The sequence below is a fragment of the Protomyctophum parallelum genome, assembly GCF_964188405.1.
Source record: "Protomyctophum parallelum genome assembly, chromosome: 1".
NCBI lineage: Eukaryota > Metazoa > Chordata > Actinopteri > Myctophiformes > Myctophidae > Protomyctophum > Protomyctophum parallelum.
In genome coordinates this window covers 33146958-33168801 of record NC_139697.1, presented here as the reverse complement: position 1 = coordinate 33168801, position 21844 = coordinate 33146958, and the positions used below count along the sequence as shown (strand labels likewise).

General features: G+C 44.8%; 1 protein-coding gene across 1 annotated transcript in view; it reads left to right on the top strand.

Annotated features, from left to right (window-relative positions):
* Positions 1 to 21844, top strand: part of csmd2 (CUB and Sushi multiple domains 2) — a gene marked incomplete at both ends in the record, with an annotated part of 400982 nt that overhangs the window by 338557 nt on the left and 40581 nt on the right. Inside the window, 8 exons of the mRNA XM_083776184.1 lie at positions 7937 to 8125; positions 10364 to 10510; positions 14778 to 14966; positions 16157 to 16342; positions 17449 to 17643; positions 18134 to 18307; positions 18632 to 18805; positions 19825 to 19998. Coding sequence (XP_083632310.1) covers positions 7937 to 8125; positions 10364 to 10510; positions 14778 to 14966; positions 16157 to 16342; positions 17449 to 17643; positions 18134 to 18307; positions 18632 to 18805; positions 19825 to 19998 — 1428 coding nt within the window. The remainder of the gene's footprint in view (positions 1 to 7936; positions 8126 to 10363; positions 10511 to 14777; positions 14967 to 16156; positions 16343 to 17448; positions 17644 to 18133; positions 18308 to 18631; positions 18806 to 19824; positions 19999 to 21844) is intronic.

The following is a 21844-nucleotide window of genomic DNA, read 5'->3' as shown; positions in this document are numbered from 1 at the left end:
TGGTGGAGTGGCTCACAGGCTCACAGCTCTTATTCAGCTGCTAAATAAAGAACCGTTCAGAAGTCCCAGTGGTGCTGCTCCCAATGCTCCTGTAGCGTTTGCCTGCTCTGTAAAATGGTAAATGGTGCATTTATATAGAGTTTTATACAAAGCGCTTTACATAGATTGTGAATAACATTCTTTTATACAGGAATATAGTAATGAATTATAGCTATTATTAACCAAAACTACTTTCAGAGCAGGCTGAATGAATGGATGAATGGATAATTGGATGATTGGACAGACAGACAGACAGACAGACAGACAGACAGACAGACAGACAGACAGACAGACAGACAGACAGACAGACAGACAGACAGACAGACAGTAAAATAAAAATATTTAAAACACAGCTTTTCATTGCTTCACCGCATTGGAACATTGCCTTGGTGTGTGTGTGTGTGTGTGTGTGTGTGTGTGTGTGTGTGTGTGTGTGCACGCGTGTGCGTGCGTGTCTGCACGTGCGTGCGAGCGAGCGAGCGACAAGCGAGAAAGAATCCATTTCATTCCCAGCAAGGTTATAGGTAGCCAGGTTTCATTCAGGCTCTAATCATAGACTGGAGCGGCGGCTCCACTACTCCTGTCTTGTTGTTAGTGGTTCCCGTGGGGTTATGCTGCACGCCGCCTGTTGCCACGGAGAGGCAGCCACGTGTCGTCTTGGTGGAATTTTTCTATCTGTGTGTGCGATGACGCCGAGGCTCCCCGTCCCTGAGGGGGGGGGAGGGGAGGGGGGGGTGCTCTGTCTCTTCATGCCGTCAAACCCGCCCTCCCCAGAGGCCTCTGAGAGCACGGTTCACAGTCATTATGTACTGTATAGTGTTTGCTCAACGCCTGAGTGGGGAGGCTCTTTTTTCTCAATGTGATGCATGTCTCTCTCTCTGTCTCTCTCTCTCTCTCTCTCTCTGTCTTGCCCTCCACTTTAGTCTCTCAAAATGGATTACTTGAATCTCTGTCTTTTTTTGTTAGTTTTTTTGCCCTTTGCTTTTTACCCTTTCTCTGTAATTATTATTTTCTTGTGTCACACTTTGGTGTGCATGCATCGGTGCAGCATGTGAGGGTGAGTGGGACAAATGAAAGGAGTTTAGCTAAATAGGTAGAGAATGCAAATCCCCTCCGCCCCCCATCCCACACACACACCCTGTGATGACAAAAATGGGACATGGAAGGTAGGGGACTTTCTGCAGGCGTACAGACAACACCCAGGAGAGGGAGAGAGAGACGGAGAGAGGGGATGTCGGGGAAATAGGGAGCCCTTTTTTCCTCACCGCTGGGTTTTTGGGTGGTGTGGCGCGTGTGTTGCCCTGCTGTAATTCATCCTAACCGCTAAACGTTTCCCCAGCACTGAAAGGACCTTTATGCTCGGGGCCAACGGTTCCCAGCTGAGGGCCCTCCTCCTCCCCTCTCTGCTCATGACCCATCATCATCATCACCCACCGAGTCTGGATGGAGAGAGAGTGAGCAGAGACCTGTATACATGCTGAGAGAGAGGGGGTGGGGGAGAGAGGTGGGGGAGAGAGGGATGGAGAGAGAGTGAGCCGAGACCTGTATACATGCTGAGAGAGAGGGGGTGGGGGGAGAGAGGTGGGGGAGAGAGGGATGGAGTGAGAGTGAGCCGAGACCTGTATACATGCTGAGAGAGAGGGGGTGGGGGGAGAGAGGTGGGGGAGAGAGGGATGGAGAGAGAGTGAGCAGAGACCTGTATACATGCTGAGAGAGAGGGGGTGGGGGGAGAGAGGTGGGGGGGAGAGGGATGGAGAGAGAGTGAGCAGAGACCTGTATACATGCTGAGAGAGAGGGGGTGGGGGGGGAGAGGTGGGGGAGAGAGGGATGGAGAGAGAGTGAGCAGAGACCTGTATACATGCTGAGAGAGAGGGGGTGGGGGGGGAGAGAGGGATGGAGAGAGGGGGGGTGAGAGATGGGGGGGAGAGAGAGAGAGAGAGAGAGAGAGAGAGAGAGAGAGAGAGGGGTTTGACAGTCACAAGTGAAGTGTGGGTTACATAATGAACAGTGGAACAAAGTAATCCTGGGAGGGGAAGATAAACAGAGAGGAAATGAGCTATCTTAGATTAAACTGATAAAGAGTTGAGTGATGCTAAAGAAGAAGAAGAGAAAATAAAGGCATATAGGATGGAAAACGAGGAAAGATACCGGCAGAGGATTGGGACGCCTGTGTGTGTGACTGGGACAGGAGACAGAGAGAGAGAGAGAGAGAGAGACTGTGTGTGACTGGGACAGGAGACAGAGAGAGAGAGAGAGACTTAGTTGGAGGGCAGTGAAGAGAGGAAGAGCACGGCTCATTGAGATGCAGGGACCATGCTGGCTGCAGCTGCACCTATCAAATCACTGCTTCTAGCTCTGACAAGTACACCCCTCCCTGCGTGTCTAGCAGCCACACGCATGCACACACACTGACACCCGCACGCATGCATGGCACGCCCGCACACACGCATACGCCAGCACACAGGCATACGCCCGCACACACGCATACGCCAGCACACAGGCATACGCCCGCACACACGCATACGCCCGCACACACACGCCCACACACACACATGCACACACACACACACACACACACACGGGCACGGGCACGATCCGTATCAATGCCGGGCAGCTGAATATGACGCCAATGTGAAAACAATGCTCCCATTTGTTTTTTTCCCTAACCCTAACCCAAATATTTGACTTTGTAGTCTAGCCGTAGTCTAGTGGTCTAGAGATTCTCATGATTGGCTGGCTTCTAAGGCAATGGGAGACTAGCCTTATACGGCCAATGGGACACCAAGCCCCACGACCAATGGGACACTAAGCCTGCTCTCCCCCCCCCACCGCACCATGACTAGAAACTACAGTACAAACGCGACTACAGATAGCCCCACTAAGGTACAATATGCAAGAGAATGGAATGCAAGCTGATAAATAATGACTTGAGGCACTTTTTGTTTTAATACATTATAAAGAAGGTTTACTACTGGTTGTTAGATTGTTAGATTATTCGCAAATGGAAATCCAAGATGGCGCCAAGCATGTACCGAACCGACCGTGCTTGGGTACCTGGTACTCATTACAATAATTAAATTTGGGTTCTCTCTATCGCAGAGGTTCCCCCACCTTTTTGGCCATGCACCCCCTGTTACCTCCTGACCTAGCTGACGCACCCCCTACATGGAAATAAAAATGGCATAAGCTATATATTTCCTATATAACACATATATGCACATAATGAACCTGAATATGGCATATACTTGCCATATATTGGCATAATATGTTAATATATTTATAATAAAACCATAGCACCACCATTAGCCTTTTCAAGTTGCGCATCCCCTAGAAGGCGCTCGTGCACCACAGTCTAGACCAAGACACAGACGTGCTATGCCTGGCACTGAAGCAGAGAAGCATTGAAGCAACATAATTATTAAAGTTTCTTAAACGAAACGTGCGATTATCCACAAATGGCTCAATAAAGGAGAGGATGTTACACTATTAATTATAGCCTGCTTTTTTGTTAAATAAACATTTGACGCTTATTTAAGTTATTTTATACCATCTTGGAACTGAAATAGGGAACTGTTAAGAAACGGAATCGGTACCGGACTCACAAAAATCCTAACGATACCCATCCCGTGCACAAGGGCTCGTATGGTAGATCCAACCTTGCCCTTAGCCCATATACAGTAAGAGTCTTTATACTGCACACATGTGTATACATATACTCTTGCACACAAGAGTATATTAACAAGAATGTGCATGCACACACACACAACCCTCCCTTCCATACACACACACACACACACACACACACACACACACACTCCTCTCCCTCGATGCTTCACTGGTGTCTGATTTCTTGTTCTTATATATACCCTTTTCCTCTATTCTCTTTTTTATTGCCTCCCTTTGAGGCCGGCTCCAAACCGGAATACACACACGCACACGTGCGCAACCACAGGCACGCACAGGCACGCACGACACATCCAGCTTTGTAGAGCGATGCCTGCTGTTTTCTCATTTACACTGTTGTCTGTTGATATGGGTTCATGGCTCTTCCTCCGTCCTTACAATCGGTGAGTCTCTCTGGATTAAAGAGTCCGCTGAATGAGTAAATTGTAATTGCAATTTATGAACCTGTCTCCACGCACACGCATTCTGCGCCCAGGGCCTCCTCTCCCACGCTTTCATGAAGTGAGTACCTGGAGAATTGGCTCCATTTTGATGAGGATAACCCCGCCGATTTGTTCCACTTCGTTGTTTAGTTCCCGGGATTAAAGCGCTCGGTTTTGATTTATATGGCATTCAGGATTAATCGAATCCTACACTACACATAGTCCTCACGTGCACCTGCGTGACAACGGTGACAGCGAGCATCTGGAGGGAGGTAGCATCATGACGCACCAAACTTGGCAGCATCGCCTTTGCATAGCATATCACTTCGTATTCATTAATGGAACACACGTTTTTGATCATCCAAAATCCCCGTGTTTATCCCCCAGCAGTATTCAAAGCCGCATAATCAAGCATCCTCCTTCCTCATTGGCACATACACTTCTGAGTCTTCTCCCTTCGGTCCCCCCCCCCCCCCCCCACACACACACACACACACACACACTCAGTTCTTCCATGCAACTCTTTGATTTTTGTTTTGTTCGTGTCTTGGCTGTCCCTTTTGCCTGTCTTTTCGTTTTCCGTCAACAGTAATTGGCCTGGCTGCATGACAACATGAAGGCAGAGCATCCGTTTAATGCCATGCCATCCTCCTCACACTTGCTAGGTGCCGCTAATACTAATGCTAATTCCCCGCCCCCTCCAATCAACTAGTTATCACCTCCAGCTTATGCTAATTAAATAACAAGATGGGTGAAGGCATCTCAGCAGCCTGTTGTCACGGGGATGTGATTTTTATTGGCGCGCGTGTGTGTGTGTGTGTGTGTGTGTGTCACCATCCTTGCCCGTTTATTCCACCCCCTTGTTTCAGCCGAGCGACACATGATCTTTAGCTGTGGCCTTATCAAGGCTCACCCTGTCCCGCGTTTGACAGTGCCTTTTTTACTTATTCCAGCTCGTCAAGATTCATTCCCTAATACCCCTTTGTTTACAGTCATGCAGCGCACAATGCCTCTTCGCAAAGTGGATTAAATACTTGATAGTCTTTGTTGCATGCTGTCTGGCAGTAGTAGATCTATAGAGCTCACAGCGTGTTGCACTGTGATGTGTTGTGAGCTTGTAGATTTGATATTTTCAATGTGTGACACCCACACACAACTACGTGTAAATCCGGCTTTATTTCCACAAATGTGGGGGCTCCTATCGGCCTCACACCACAGGCATAAACTCTATAAGACAAGTTGAAGAGCGAGTTTGGAGATAAGTTGGGGGTCGTCTTAAAAAAGGCACTGACAACACACATCTCATCCCCAGGGAATCGATCATTGCCTGAACGCTGCTGGAGTTTATAGGCTGCTTATGTACTGTTACTTCCAGACACAATCGTTGTCAGCTCTCAGCGACTGCTTTTAAGTGCTTTGATCCATCGAGGTGAATCAGTTCCGTTCAGATCAGTGCAGATGATATTGACCCCTTTTTTTTTTACTTAATGCATTCTGGGCGGGAACCCCTTTTGGTGTTCAAAGCATTGTGTAATGCTTTAGCTTTTGAAAAATACCAGATCTGCTATTTTTTAATAGCGAACGTTTTTTACTCAAATATTTGCTTCTGGGGGACCAGAAGCTGGAACAACATATTTCCAGATGGGGGTCGGCGGCCAATTACATATATTTTTAGGGGTCCTTGACATGAAAATGTTTGAGAACCACTGACCTAGAAACCTGTCCTTCAGAAAACTGTCATGATTTAGAAGGCATTTGTAGAATCGACCTCAGGTCTAAATGGATTAAGGTTGATGTTAAGCTGCTGCTTCTTACATTCCCATTATGTCACTTTAACACAGCAACTTGTAGATGTGCACTAACAATGTGCTCAATGTATGACATGAGCATGCATACAGCAGTGGTTATTTTACTGTCAAGTTATAAACGGTCAAATTGAAAGTCCCTCTTTGAATACATTTTAGTTCTCTGATGTATACTCATGATAACACACTGATACACTAGGTTTTGGTTAGCACCATCCTTTTCTTTCTTTTCTTTTCTTAGTTTTGAGGGGCGCTAGATTTGGTGCAGAGGGAAAATACCTACATTGTAAAAACGGAGCGATCCTAGTATGGAGCCCTGATAGTCCCCGAATATTGTAGCTGCTATTATTAGCAAATGTTGTAGCTGGGTCATTTAGGAAGATTTGACCAATCTCTGATGGCCATTTTGAAAAATTGCTGCCACACGCACCAAGATGAGAATTGGCGCTTCTTTCATAACATTTAATTTTCATTTTTTCAGGTCATATGAAAGCAGGGAATCATAGCTTCACATTGACATATTGGTGGTTCAGTTTGACCCACCAGTTTTGGAGATATGGCTTTTAGAGTAATGTCTTGCAGAAAACAACAAGTTGAGAAAACAGGCTTGAAAGGTTCACTGTGGTCTCTAACATTACACCTAGCTACATGTTTAAGCATTTATTTCATATTTACATGTCGATTTCAGACACTTATTTCAGACATGCTCTAGTATTTAAAGAGTCTGCCTGTGCTATTAACTAATTTTGGATTAAAAAGAAACACGCACGCACGCGCACACACACACACACACACACACACACACACACACACACACACACACACACACACACACACACACACACACACACACACACACACACACACACACAACTAAGTAGTTTATTTCTATATTTTTTATGTGACTCTATGCACTCTGCACCTGGCAGGTGTTAAATGAAGTGAAATTCGTTTTTTACATGATTTTATTTTATTTTCAACAAACATTTTATTAAGCTGTAAGTGTGAAATGGCTCCAACTGGACCCTTTAACAAGCCGCAGAGTTGAATGGCTCCTGCGATCAAACAGATACTGTGGATGAAAGCAGTTTCCACTGCAAGAAAGCCAGCACTGCACGGAAAGTTTCATATATTTCTGCCTATAGAACCTTGATAGAGACAACACACATTGAAATATTTATGTATTGCACCAGCCAAATTCTACCACGAGGCCCCTTTTAGATCAGTGGCAGAAGACCCAAATGAGATGATGCAAAATCTGAGCAGTTGCATTGTGTTGTGTCGGTGTCCTTCATGTCGGAGCTTGTTTTTCTTTTCTTTTTCATTTGGGGATGGGGATGCTCCGGCATGCAGACAGCTCCGGGGGATTAAAGGCAGGCCTCACAGCATCCCTGCAAAACGCAACAGACGGGAGAGCTGTGTATAGTGTCTGATAATGCAGACCAAAAAACCACTGGGAAATGTCAAAGCATGTCACGGAAGCGTTCCCACAAGAATACCAATGACGGTAGGGGGAATGAGATGAACAGACAGATGCAGTCTGCCTAGACACGCCAGAAGCAATAGGGCTGCCGGCCCGCATTAGCGTTAGCACCGAGTTAGCATCACAGTGTCCTATCGCCCGATGGTTGACAACGGCAGAAACTACAGAAGGACATGGCGAGTCATTGATATCATCAACCCATTTCCAGGGTTGGTTCAGTATGGACAGCCTTCTTTCCTGCGGCTGCGCTTGGACTGGAATGACAATTACCTTAAGTATGCCTTTAGTCACATTGAGTTGCCCTCCAACAACAGCGGAGCTCGAATCAATCCAATTTGTGTCTCCCGTGAAAGGACTAGACGACCATTACGAGTTATCTGCGTTTATTAAATGACGGGCAGCTTCGGTACATAAAACAGGCCAAACCAAGCTGTTATTACTTATCCAAATAGGTAACTGTGATTCATTTAGTTCCATTCTGTTCTGTTTCTCTGTCTCCACAGTGACTTGTCCCATGAATGAGGTGCTGAGGGCCTCTACAGGTGTCATCATGAGCCAGTCTCCGGGGAACGGCTTCCCACATTTTGAGTCCTGCTCTTGGGTGGTCAAAGTGGAGCCCGGGTACAACATCACCTTCACCATTGAGCACTTTCAGACCAGCCGTCAGTTTGACGAGCTGGAAATATTTGATGGTTAGTGACACGTACTAATTCATTGATGTCATGATTGATGCCATATTGTGGCCCGAGTTGTAGTGATGATTTGATGTCCAATTCCTATTGAAGAACTGGGCGTTTGGCATGCAATGTGAAAGAGACATTTTTTAATCTGTTTCATAACATATTCCTTTTCATACAGAGGCTAGAAAGCATCAAATGTGTGTCAGCTGACGTAAGATGCACAGTATATTCCGTGATATAATCCGTCAGGTCAAGTTTTATGGACTGCAAATATATGGCAGGGGTGAAGGTGATGAATGAAAATGAAAAAGGTGCATCAGCGTAGAGATGGTTGTTGAAATGGGTAATATAAGAAAATGCCTTTGTGTGTGTTAGCAGTACACTCGGTCATGGCCAGCATAGGGCCAGGAGGTAAATGCCCTCATCTCCAATGGGATTTCAATTGGATATAAAGTCAGTACAAAAGGTCAGCACCCCCTCCAGTTGGGTCACAGTGAATGAATACAACATATTACAAATCCTATAGTCTCAAAAGCCTATGTCCATGACATGGTTAGAAGGCTGAATCCAGAGGAAAGTACGCACATCTCTCAATAACCTTCAGGTGCTGAACAAAAAGATACGTACAGGAGAAGGAGAAGTAGTCTGCATTTATTAAATAATAAGGTGGATGACAATGTTTCGACCCATTATTTCGACATTACAACAGAGTAGGCGTGTTATATACACAGTTAGGTTTAACAATGCACAAGCCACCGTTTGCAATGATGATAATCACAATGACACAGACCCCACATCTATGAAGTCAGGCTGAGTAGTGTGAAGCCAAGAACACATAGGATAAAACTTACTAGAGGCTCTAAGGACAACTTAGCCTGACACTCAGTCTAAATTTTCATTTAGTTTCACTTCATTATTCAGAATGAAAGCCCTCCGCACAGCAGCAGTTTATGGGATGGGCGATTTATTTGGTGATTGGTTTATACCAACCAATCAGAATAGTAGGAAAGCAGATTACGTTGTTGTCAATCATGAGGCTATGGCTAACCCGTTTGCTAACCAAACAAACACAGCCAATGAGCGCTACTAGCATGTGAACAAAAGCGGTAAAATATGTCGGATGATGATGTTTATAAAACCTGTCGTTTCTGTAAAGAAACTATTTATCATACGCCGATTTAATAGCCAGATTGATACGGTGGTGAGTCACCACAGTGGGGGTAGCCATGTTTGTTGTCTGACGCTGTCGAGTGACGGGGCTGATGGCCGAACGACACTAACGCCGCCGTAGGCAGAGACTCCAGACCTGAATCGCCAGAACATATTTTATTAATGGGCTAGCGATTCAGGGCTGGAGTCAGGCTAAGGCCAACTGTTAGTTATAATATACAAGTCAAGGGTAGGGTAGTACAGACGGACTACTTCTCCTTCTCCATGTTTAGCAAGCTCCCCCCACCCACCACCACCCCCCTCCCTGGCTTTTAATACACAGGCCAAGATGTCCAATAGCATCACCCACAGTGGGGGGGGAAATTACAGCCGTGATCATGGTCTAAAATAAAGCTGTCTGCAGTATAATCCTGAGTATTCATTTATCTCTGAGAGTATGAAAGTTTATACTCAAGATTTTGCTGGAACAACACACACACACACACACACACACACACACACACACACACACACACATAAACACGCACGCAACCCCCTGTTGGCACGGTGACGGAGCAGCATCCGACTTGGTTGTGCATTTCCGTGTCATTAGAGGGACAGTATAGAGGCCTCGCCTGCATGGCTGCACCGAGAAAATGACGCGCAGTACGCACAAGTGTTGCTGATTACACCTTTTTATCTCCCGGCAAGCGCGGGGGAAACGGGCGTGTTATCAAACCACGAGGGCTGCCAAGCCAAGCATGGATCGAAAAACCCTTCTTCCACAATTACGTGCTGAGCAAACCTTCATTCCATCGTGTACCGTGTGGCATTGCAGACAGCTGTAAGCAGTCTGTTATACACCCGGCATTAGACCATGGGTGGGACACAGGGCTGAGGATAAAACATCCGGGGAAAGCCTATGCGTACACTGGAAATGTCAGCATCAATGGGCATCGCTGGATAGAAGATCTAACTGATTGAGAACTGACCCATAAGGGCTCATTATAAACTTTTACTTCAAAGGTGGATTCTTGGAAAATCTCTCTCTCTCTCTCTCTCTCTCTCTCTCTCTCTCCCCCTCTCTCTCTTCCCCTCCAGGCCCCTCGAGACAGAGCCCTCTCCTGATCACACTGAGTGGCAACTACTCCAGTCCTCTGAGCATCACCAGCTCCAGTAACAAGGTCTACCTGCACTGGTCCTTCGACCACACTACAAGCCACAAGGGTTTCCGGATTCGCTACTCAGGTCAGTTCATCGATTCAGAGGACAATATATACAGGAATACATTGCACTGTATTTGGATTGTCCCGTGATGGATGACTATTGGGTTTTGTTTGTTTGTTTGTTTTTGTGGGGGGGGTGGGGGTCGACTCATTTTAAGTGGGCGTAGTTTCTCTGGGGCTGCCGGAGGAGCTCTAGCTGACACAAATATAAACCACCACCCACCCCAACCTAATGGGGACAGTAGTTATTATTTTTCTGTTTTTGACTCTGCGTCCGCGGAAGATCCTCTGGCGCGCAACACCTGCACAGCTCGCAATACATTATAACCGTGTAAATATTTAACAGGCTCCCCTCGTTCCATATCAACACCACTCAGCCAGATTGACTAATCGTCTCCCTCCACCTCTCGCCCAGGGAGCGCCGTCTCCCCAACCGGATGTTCTGTCGATTCGCGGTCCCGTGCCCCCCCCCCCCCCTTTACCTGTTTTGCATTTTCACCCTCTTCTCCCATTCTCTGTGATGGATTTGTTTGCCGCAGCGAAACTAAGTGACAGACGGAGCTAAGTGATCCGGCTGAGAACCCACAAGTTGCCACGGCCAATATGGAATTGCATTGCACACACCTTGCTGGGGACGGGGAAACAGATGGCTCGGGCAGATCCCGTGTTGTCCCATTGTGTTCTGTATCAATCCATCTTTTGTCTCCATCGGCTGGTCATCCATCACCCGCTGTAGCAAGCATCTTATACCCTGCTCATCCTCCCCTTAGTGTTCTGCCTTCTTTCTCTCCTTCTGTGGGTCCTAGGCAGTTTCCCACTCCTCTCATTGACATCTTGTCATTGTATTGTCTCGATGTCGATCACTCGATAAACATACTATCTGTCTGTGCGTGTCTCACTCTCTCTCTCTTCTCATCTCGTCTCTCTTTCTCTGTTTCTCTCTCTCAATCTTAACGTGCGTTCTAGATCTCATTTCCCATGAGCCTGAGGGCTGGTTGCGCCCAGGACAATGCGTACACCATAACAGACGGAGGGATCGACAGCGTAGGGAATAGGGGGGGGTGGTGGGGTTGGGAGTTGGTGAGTTAGACGCGTAAGTGAAGAATTGAGTTTGAGCTCAAGGGTATAGCTCGGGAGCCGCCAGTCACCATGACTGACAGCAGAAGGCCTCGCCGAGGAACATATAGCTCTGCCTGCGTGTTACATATCGCTGGGCATGGTCGCAGAGTTTGTCTGTGCTCTAACCTTACCCTAGGCATCAAGGACTACAATGATGATGATGAATCTCTTTTGCTGGTCTGTCTAGACAAAACTGGCTGTCAAACTGGTGTTGAACAAATCCTTAAATCCCTCTACTGCTCACTATGTTGGTTCCCAGCCAACTCAATGTGCTGTACTGTATATGCTGTCTCCTTGTTCCCTAGTCCTTCCCTTTCTGTCTTTTTTGCCCAGGGCACAACATGACTTGCACTGCCCTGACCTTAACATCACAACAACTACGCCTAAACCTAACCATATTCTCACAGAAACTGTTTAAATCTAACCATAAACCTATAACAGAAACTATGCCGAAACCTAACCTCAAAAGCACGCCCATCCGAGGTTAAAACACCCTGAAAAGGAAATTATTATTATTGTTTTAATCCAGACTCTACAGTGTGAGTATTATTTCACCTCTGTTTGTTCCTAAAAATATATTTGCTTAAACTGGAAAAAGGAGAAGAGGAGTGTGCAACATCAGGACACGCCACACGGTGATCGAGAGCACTCGTGTTTTTGGTGCATCTGATTTGGTTTGCATTCCGTGCGAGAAACAAATCAAACTTGCAAACTTTCATTGCATTAATAATTTCCCTTGGAATGATTATTTGGTTGCTGTGGAAGGACCTGTGAGGATTTATTTCACACCCACCCACACCAATTGCTTGTTTTTCTGAACTCTGACTACTCTAGATTACAATCTGACGGATGCGTGTGACTGAGTGATGGTGATAACAATTGTACACAATGTACAAACTGCATGGAATTTAGCTGTGTGTGCTGTAGGAATCTTAGATGTACGACTATACGTATTGAAGTGAACTGTAGGGTTGACTATGCGCTAGAAAACCCGTCTTCATTGAACTTTTGGCAGTGTAATTGTCCAAGCATCATTCAGTATTTGGTCTACGTTGTTTTTTCATGTGTTCATTTGTTTATTGTATGGTGTAGAGTCCTGTAGAAAGTATTCATAGCACATTATATATTGGCACTAGGTTTCTATGGTGCGTCTCAAACTGTGTATCTGACTATCCAGACCTTCTCAATAAACTCTGTCACATGAGATTCATGCCTCACACCCCCTAACAACAGTAAGCTATGTTAAGCACAGTGAGATCCCTTCTGTATCCTAATATACAGTATACATGCACCACGTCTCTGTGTGTACGTACGTCTGTAATCCTACTCGAGAACCGTTCGACCCACCGGCTTCAAATTTGACACGCGCGTTCCACACCCCCACAGGGAGTGCAGTGCGCGGTGTCGAGTCCGTCAGATCGCCGGTTGTCCAGAACCAGCATAAAAGCCTCTGCCCGGGATCTGGACATTTCCATATATAACACAGTGGAGCGGATAGGAGAAAGAAAAAAAACACCAGAGTGACAGAGTGTGTGTGTGTGTGTGTGCATGCGTGCATGCGTGTGCGTGTGCGTGTGTGTGTGCATGTGTGTGTGTGTGTGTGTGTGTGTGTGTGTGTTTGTGTGTGTGTGTGTGTGTGTGTGTGTGTGTGTGCACTAGAACAAAATATATGTACAATACAATGCCATTTTACATATAGCCCTCCTCCAAATTGACCAGGCCTTTTCAGTGCATCATACACCATGACCTACAGTAATTTTCTATCATTCAAGCCCTGTGTGACTGCATGCATGGTTCTAAGAGGTTATAGCCTTAAACAGGGTGGGGCTCATTTCCAACAATGGTCTGCTTGAGTTATTTTAATTTATTTTTATATTAGATGTTATGTGTTCATAGCAATTTAAACGTAATGGGTGACATACTTTTCTCTTCCTGGCCCACTTGCATACTAATGTCAAGCCACGTGCTCACCTCTCATGGCCCTACCCCATTCTACAATGTTGTCCAATCTCTACAGAATGGGTGTAGCTTGTATAACTTTGCACGCACGCACGCACGCACGCACACACACAGGAGAAGCGGCTTACTATATTGCCAAAGATGTCGGCTTATCCATCTCAGGCGCGTGTGCATATTGTGTGTATACGAGCGACGCCACCTTATTGTGAGATCTCTGTACAGAATTCAATTCATTCGTCCCCATGTAGGGATTTTTCATTTCTGTGAAAACCACAGAGAAAGAAACCACGGCACTGTTGCTGCATGGCACCAGTTGGGATGATGTACGATTATTGCAGATGCCTATTTAGCTGACACACAAAAGCAGATACATTATTCCTATTATTGTGGATCCATCATTTTTATGATCTCCCATGCTTGCTGTTTTCGTCTTTGAACAACATTTAGTTTCCCTTTAATCGATTTCCCCCCTTGTCTCCAGTCGGCATTGTTTGCCTTAAACGAAGGCGGTGGTGTGCCTTGGAGCTAAAGCTGATAGTTTGGTTCCACAGTATAGCCTTAGAAGACAGATGTGCAGTTCAGACATTATTAACTGCATATATAAGTCTGAAACTTACTGGCATCATTGCCATTGTGTTGAGCATATGATTTATACTTAGGTCATACAAAATGCCCGGAACTGAAAATAGCTGAACTACAAACTCACAATGTGTTGCAATGTGACACATATTGTGAGTTGTACATCGTTTATTTTTTGTACATAATGGTGACATCAAAATCCACCCTAAAAACTGTTTCTGCAATGCAGTATTTTTTTTTGTCCTTATTATTATTCTTAGAGCTACTATTGGACTTAAATGGCATTCCACTGCCTGTGGAATTTAGCTATTACAGCATAAAATGACAATTACAGAATCCTGTCAAATATATAAACCTGAACTATATGGCTGTAAATTGTATCGGAACCAATTCCAGTTCTGTTATTAGCTTAGCAGAAAGAAGGGAAACAAATCCTGTTAGCTATGCATACTCAAACAGGTAGCTAACTTAACAGGCAATTCAAGTTTTACCCGCAAAATGAGATATTTATCTACAGTATGTGCGTTGTCCACACAAAATATAATATAAAATAACACCACCATGGGGGAATAAAATGGGACCACGGGCGCATGGGTCTACGTGTTAATAATCCTTCGTTCTTGTTTTCACAGCCGCCTACTGCAGCCCCCCGAATAACCCCGCCAACGGTACGGTGCACAGCCTGACGGGCACCAAGCTGGGCAGCACCCTGCGCTTCAGCTGTGACCAGGGCTTCCGGCTCATCGGCCAAAGCAGCGCCGCGTGCACCCGGACGCCGCAGGGGATCTATCAGTGGAATGCGCCAGTGCCACTTTGCCAAGGTGAGGACTGACCCCATAACAACGGGCCACGAGGGATGATGGACAGGTGCAATTTCTAACAAAGGAAAAGAAAAAAAAGACACGTCACGGGTGTCAGCTGTATAGAAGGGAACCTTACCGCCGCCCGCCCTCCTCCGTTCTAGAGACGTTTCTCAAGATCATGAGAAGATCATCTTGTTTGGATTCGGTCACCTGGCTATTCGCATTTCAGATGATCCGGAAGAGTGCAATACACATGACTATAAAATGATTGGCCATCAGCAATAACCTCTAAGCCTGGGGCAATGTTGGGCATGCTTCAAGGAAGCTTACACCAGCAGGCATCCTCAGGGATTCCGTTAGAGATAATGCCGTATTAGCTTAATGACATGTCACTGACCTGAGCACAGTGCCAATAAGGTGTGTGACAGTTCTGCAGTCATTTACGATAATTTATATTTTTCAAAATGAAAAAACTAATGATGCAATTGCCTTCTATTGTCATCTGAATGGCATTGTGGCCTGCAGTTAATACACAATAAACTGGAATGGATAATTTGGCAGTTCTTCCCTCAAGCATTGCAAGATTCACACGATGAATTTAATTATTTTAGCCCGCATACAAGGCTGTGACATTTAATTGCGCAGCTAAAAGGCATGTTTTATTTTCTGTTTGTGCAATGTGAGTTAAGCATGCCAAGGCGGCTATTAGGAACCCACGCACACGTTGCTGCGTCTCAAATGAAACTTCCTCGTCTCCCCGAGTCCCTGGGGAGTTCAATATTGCACAAGCTGAAAAAACGTGAAACTTTGACGAAAGATGTTCGTGCCTTTTATCACTGACATAAACTAAATGGAAACAACAAATAATGACTAGACTAAAATGTTAGGAAGGGACTAGTGGACAATACTTATCCAGTATAAGTAAAAGACACAATTCATTTTACACTTGGTTGCATGCTGAAAATAGCAGATCTACAAGCTCACAACATACATGTATACCAAAATACAACAAAAATTTGACTAACACTAAATTATTCCAGGTGACTAAAAATATATGAAAACTATTCAAAAGACTATAAAATCAAAATTTGCTGTCAAAATCAACACTGGATGCAAGTACATGCACTGAAATACTGACTGATTTGTCCACTCCATTTGCCTTTTTCCCTCTCTTTTCGAATCCCCTCTCTCGGCCCTCCCCTCACCAGTCATGTCGTGCGGAATGCCGGTGCCTCCGGTGAACGGCAGTGTCGTGGGACAGGACTTCACGCTGGGAGCGAGGGCCATGTACGAGTGTAACCCGGGCTTCCGGCTGTCTGGCCCCGTCACCACCTCGGTCGTCTGTCAAGAGTCCGGGAGATGGAGCCCCATCGAAGCGCCACCCCATTGCATACGTGAGTCTTGCATGCATCGCCTTCTGCAGGAAACCCATTAAAACTGTCACGCGTCGCACATACGGAATTCACGGGCGCAGATCAATCCCATCATCCGTTTCTCTCCCATTTTGGGCATTTGTCACGTTTCAAAAAGCGACGGAACTTTTCAATTCTGAGTTCAGTTCTCCCAAGGATCATTTCCGGATTAAAATGCAGTTTTAATACTCGCTTGGTGTTAAATCCTTCATCACAGTTCCTGCACCGTGCAGAGCGGATAAACCCTGATTACCATTTAAACTCACCAAATATGTGTGGTCACTGTGCCAGGTTACATAAGGCTACAACTTGAAAACATTTGCACTCCTCACATCCTACTTCAACCAAGGATGCACACACAGTAGCAGTTCTCTACAGTGACTATACGGATTGTACAGACGCTATCAGGTTTGGTATTTTATTGCAATATTATTTGGTGTCATACTGTGTTTTAGAAAGTTCACCTATACCACTATCACACTGCACTATACAGTATACATGACACTGATATACGTGCATGTTTATAACACACGCATGCATGTCGCACACACACAGTCAGACACACACACACACACACACACACACACACACACACACACACACGCACATGTACATGCACATGCACCGAATAAGGATAACAACACCACCAGCAGGTAAACAAATGCTCTTGCTAGCAGTGAAGCTCCAGGCATGGAGGCTATAACTTAAGGCTTTAATTAAGGATGCCTAATTTGATTTGAAACAGACAGTGTATGCCCTATGTTGTTATTTAACATTTCTGACATTGTAAGCTTCATGGCAAATTGGCAAGGGTCAGTCTCAAAGACACTCGACTTAAATAGAAGGAAATAGACGAAAATATGCCCCCCAAAAACCGTCAAATACCCGCAAATATACCCGAGGAAAATACGGCATAAAAAGACGCAAATAACCGGGCTATACCCGAAAGATTTTGCGTGTTGTCACCTTGCCATAGGTTAGCTTTGGCTGAACTGACGCCACTGAACTAAGATGTCATGTGTATTGTTGGAGTGCTGTACAATAATGCCACTGCCTATATAACGCTGGCTTGACCTGTGTCCTTCCAGCGGTGACATGCCCTGACATGGGCCACTCCGCGGTGGATCACGGGAGGTGGAGGCTCATCTACGGGACCCAGAACCTGTACGACGCCATGCTCATGCTCATCTGTGACCCGGGGTATTACTACAGGGGTCAGAGGGTCATCCGTTGCCAGGCCAACAGTTCGTGGGACTACCCGGATCCCCGCCCGGCCTGTGATAGTGAGTGGGAATGATATGGCGTGTGAAATACCCATGCACTTAAATGGTCACGTCACACCTGACGTTTTGCATCCAGATCTTATTTTAATGATGTTTGGGAGACAAACACTTTCCTGAGTACATTTAAGTAAATTTTTGAGGTAGTTGTTCTTTACTTGAGTAATTCTAATTTCCAATACGTCTACTCCACTACATCTCAGATCTACTGTAAATAGTGTATTTTTACTCCACTACGTTTATTTGACAATTTAGTTACTATATACTGTACATTTCGGCCATTTGAAAATAGCAGATCTACAAGCTTGTAGATCTGCTATTTTCAAAAGTTTTTTAGACGTTTGAAAACTTGAAACGAGACACTCTGCATAATGAGTGATTTTGGTACTTTAAGCTCATTTTGCTGTCAATACTTACTTTTTCTTAAGTAAGAAATGTACTGTTTTCCACCACTGACCCTAGCAGAGGATGATGATATTTCCTCATCTTTCAGTCATCTCCTGTGGCGACCTCGGGACTCCACCAAACGGGAACAAGATCGGAACGCTCATGGTGTACGGAGCCACCGCCATCTTCTCCTGTAACACGGGTTACACCCTGGTTGGCTCGCGGGTCCGAGAGTGCATGTCCAACGGACTCTGGAGCGGCACGCAAGTTCAGTGTCTTGGTGAGATCAGCGTAAAGCACATTTAAAAGACAATGTTCAAGTGCATTTAGAGTGCATCTCAATACTTTACACTTTACAATTGCTCTAGATACTTTTATTTACGTTTTTTTGCAGATTTTGTTAATTATTACAACATATTCAGTGGCCTGTTAAGCCCTATTATATACTTGGGATATTAAAAAAAAATAACAAATAGATGTACTATTGTCAAAATAATAAAAGTCCCATTTCTGTGTGTGTCTCTCTCTCTCTCTCTCTTTTTCTCTCTCTCTCTCTCTCTCTCTCTCTCTCTCTCTCTCTCTCTCCATGGTCCCTTGCCTGCAGCTGGTCACTGTGGTACTCCTGAGCCCATAGTGAACGGTCAGATCATTGGGGAGAACTTCAACTACCGCGGCAGCGTGGTGTACCAGTGTAACCCGGGCTTCCGTCTCATCGGCGTGTCTGTGCGGATCTGTGAGCAGGACCACCGCTGGTCCGGAGGGACGCCCGTCTGTGTCCGTAAGTACTGCTGCACCTTGTCGGTGTCGCGCCCGCCCCAAAGTCATCACATTTGAACAGTTTGGGCTGACCTGTTCTGACATCACAATGAAGTTCTGACATCTGCATATACTCCATATTTGGAAATACTCCATATATGGGCATAAAAGGGACCCAGACATAATAACTGGGTATTTTGATGATAATGCATTAATTATATTAGAAAATAAACCGTTAATAATTATTGTGTTCGTTTATTTGCATCTCCTTTATTTAAATATTGATATAATTAACTTCCTGCATAGTGTGCATACAGTGTGGGAAGTAACTAAGTAGATTTACTTACTGCAAGTACTGTACTTAAGTAAAATATTTAGGTATTTGTACTTTGCTTGAGTATTTCCAATTTACAACACATTTACTTCTACTCCACTATATTTCAGGTATAAAAATGCTTTTACTCCACTAGAATTATTTGAAACTTCAGTTATTTGGATTATAAAACTACTTCAGCCTCGTATACATTTGGGGCATTTTCAAATAGCCGATCTACAAGCTCACAATGCGTCGCCATGCGACACATTGTGAGCTTGTAGATCAGCTATATTCATAATGATGAAGCCCTGATGAAGACCGTATAGGTCGAAACATGTCTGTTCAATAAAGTTTTCCTCCTTTTTAACATTAACATTTTTCAGATCGCTTATTCGCATTGCGTCGCTAATTCGCCAGTGTGTAATGACCTTACGTTTTTAACAATTAAGTTTATACCCACTCACCTGGTTTCATCCTTGACTCTATATTCATAATATAGAGTATACACATTCTGAACTTGTGAAACTACTTTTACTTTTAGCACTTTAAGTACATTTTGATGCCAAAACCTTTGCACTTTTACTTGAGTACGTTTAGCATACGGCACTCATACTTGTAACAGAGTACCTCCACATTGCAGTATGGATACTTTTACTTAAGTAAAACAATCAAGTACTTTTTCCACCACATACGTAAGCATTATTGGTTCTGTTGTTTCCACGTAGCCATCACATGTGGACATCCTGGCAACCCTACCGTTGGCGTGACCCGGGGAACGCAGTTCAACCTCAATGACATCGTACGCTTCGCCTGCAACACCGGATACGTCCTGCAGGGCTCCGTTAAATCCTCCTGCCAGTCCAACGGCCAATGGAGCAATATCCTCCCAAAGTGTAAAAGTAAGTGTGTCCGTGTTTGTGTTTGTGTATACCTTATCATATCAAGGCCCATTATTTGTGCTCTCGTTGAATGGATGACAGACCCTGTCCGTAGTTCTGTCGGGTATACATCTATGATTAGAGGACACTGGCATGAGTGCCTCTCTTACATTATAACCTGGGGCTGGGTAAATGTACTGTATTGTATCCTTTTTTCTTTTCTTTATTATCTTTATCTATTCTCTTTTTTATATGTGATGTATTGTTTTTACCCTGTGGGCCATGATCCTGTAATAAAGTTTATATTATTCGGTATTTGAGCAACGGACCACCATTTGATGACATTTAGCCTCCCAGTCTCAGACCTTTAACTTCATATTTTATCGTTGTGATCGTTAAGATTTTGTCCACAATTCCATGCTGTATTGATGTGGTACCATTAAGAGAGATAACAGGCAAACATTGATCAAAATAACAATTCTTCTACATTCTCTTAATTGTGTAGAATTATCTTAGTAATGCGCAAAAATGTGCTAAAATGCAGATGTTTAACAAAACTTTAACTCTTGAGAGTGTAAAATGAGACCAAATGGACCATTTGGACTTTGGGTCCATTTGGTTACTAACTCTATTTAGCTGGGGACCACCTGGAACCCCATCAAGGACCACTGGTTGAAAACCACTGGTGTATATGTATGTATGTATGTGTGTTTGCCTTCCAGTAATCCATCTTCATGCACTTGCTTAGTGCTTAAAGGTTTCTTGGTGCCACAAGGTATATTTGTCTATGTACTCATATATTTGCAGGGAAAAGTCTCGCCAAATGACCCTAATCACACAGTGACACAGAGTTGAGACGCATATCCCATCCATGGGGACAGTGATCCTAAATGGCATGTATTAGTGAAAACTGAAATGAAAAGCATAGAGAGACAATCTAAGTAATTATACCCCAGGTCTTCGCTGTGTGGGGGAAAAGGCCAAGTTTCTGGATAATATTTACATTTACAATGCTACGGTATCTTATCTGAGCCCTGCTACCTCCATTACGCCCTGAGGATATAGCCTGTCTGTCAGAGAAAGAAACTTAAGTTAATAACCACAATCTTGGGGTCCTTGAGCCCGTGTGAGAGACAGCAGCCTTTGGAGACACGATTCTGTGGTTTTTATCTTAGAATGAGAATTACCTGTCCCCTCTGAGAGAGAGAGAGAGAGAGGGGGGGGGGGGGGGGAAGATACTTTTAATTTGATTTTGTATTTTGCTAGACAGGAAAAGTGTCTGCTTGCCCGGGCCTGACTCTAAGCCCCCACTAACTAAAGGATTTGAGACAGGCACAGAACCATGGCCTCTGCTATCACATGTGCGTCTTCACAGCCCCACATGTGACAAGACATTGACAGAACCAAATTATAGATTGACTTGATTGATTTTATTTAATTTTTCAACTTTTTTAATGAGTATAGCGAAGGAGAGAATACTTTATTCCATTTCTTAAGATGTGGCATTAAAAGTCTGTGAGATATCCTTCGTCAGCCGATGCCAAGAAGGAGTAAAAAAGGATGGGAGATCAAATGGCATTTGGCTGTTGAATGCATAAGTAGCGTGCAGGCTTCCTCCCAGACAGATGCATTATAAATCTCTCTGCTCCTAGCACTGACATCATATTAGCATTGGCCTTGTTTCCATGTGAAGCTATGCTGCGGCTTAGTTTCGTACGAGTGTGTGCGTGCGTGCTTGCGTGTGCATGTGGCAACGCACCTGTTTAAATGGCACCTTGTTCTCCACTGTTTGTGTAGAGACATAAGCAGTATAGGGGACCTTTTTGGTCAATCGGATTTATCACCGCGATTACAGCATTCAGGTCAT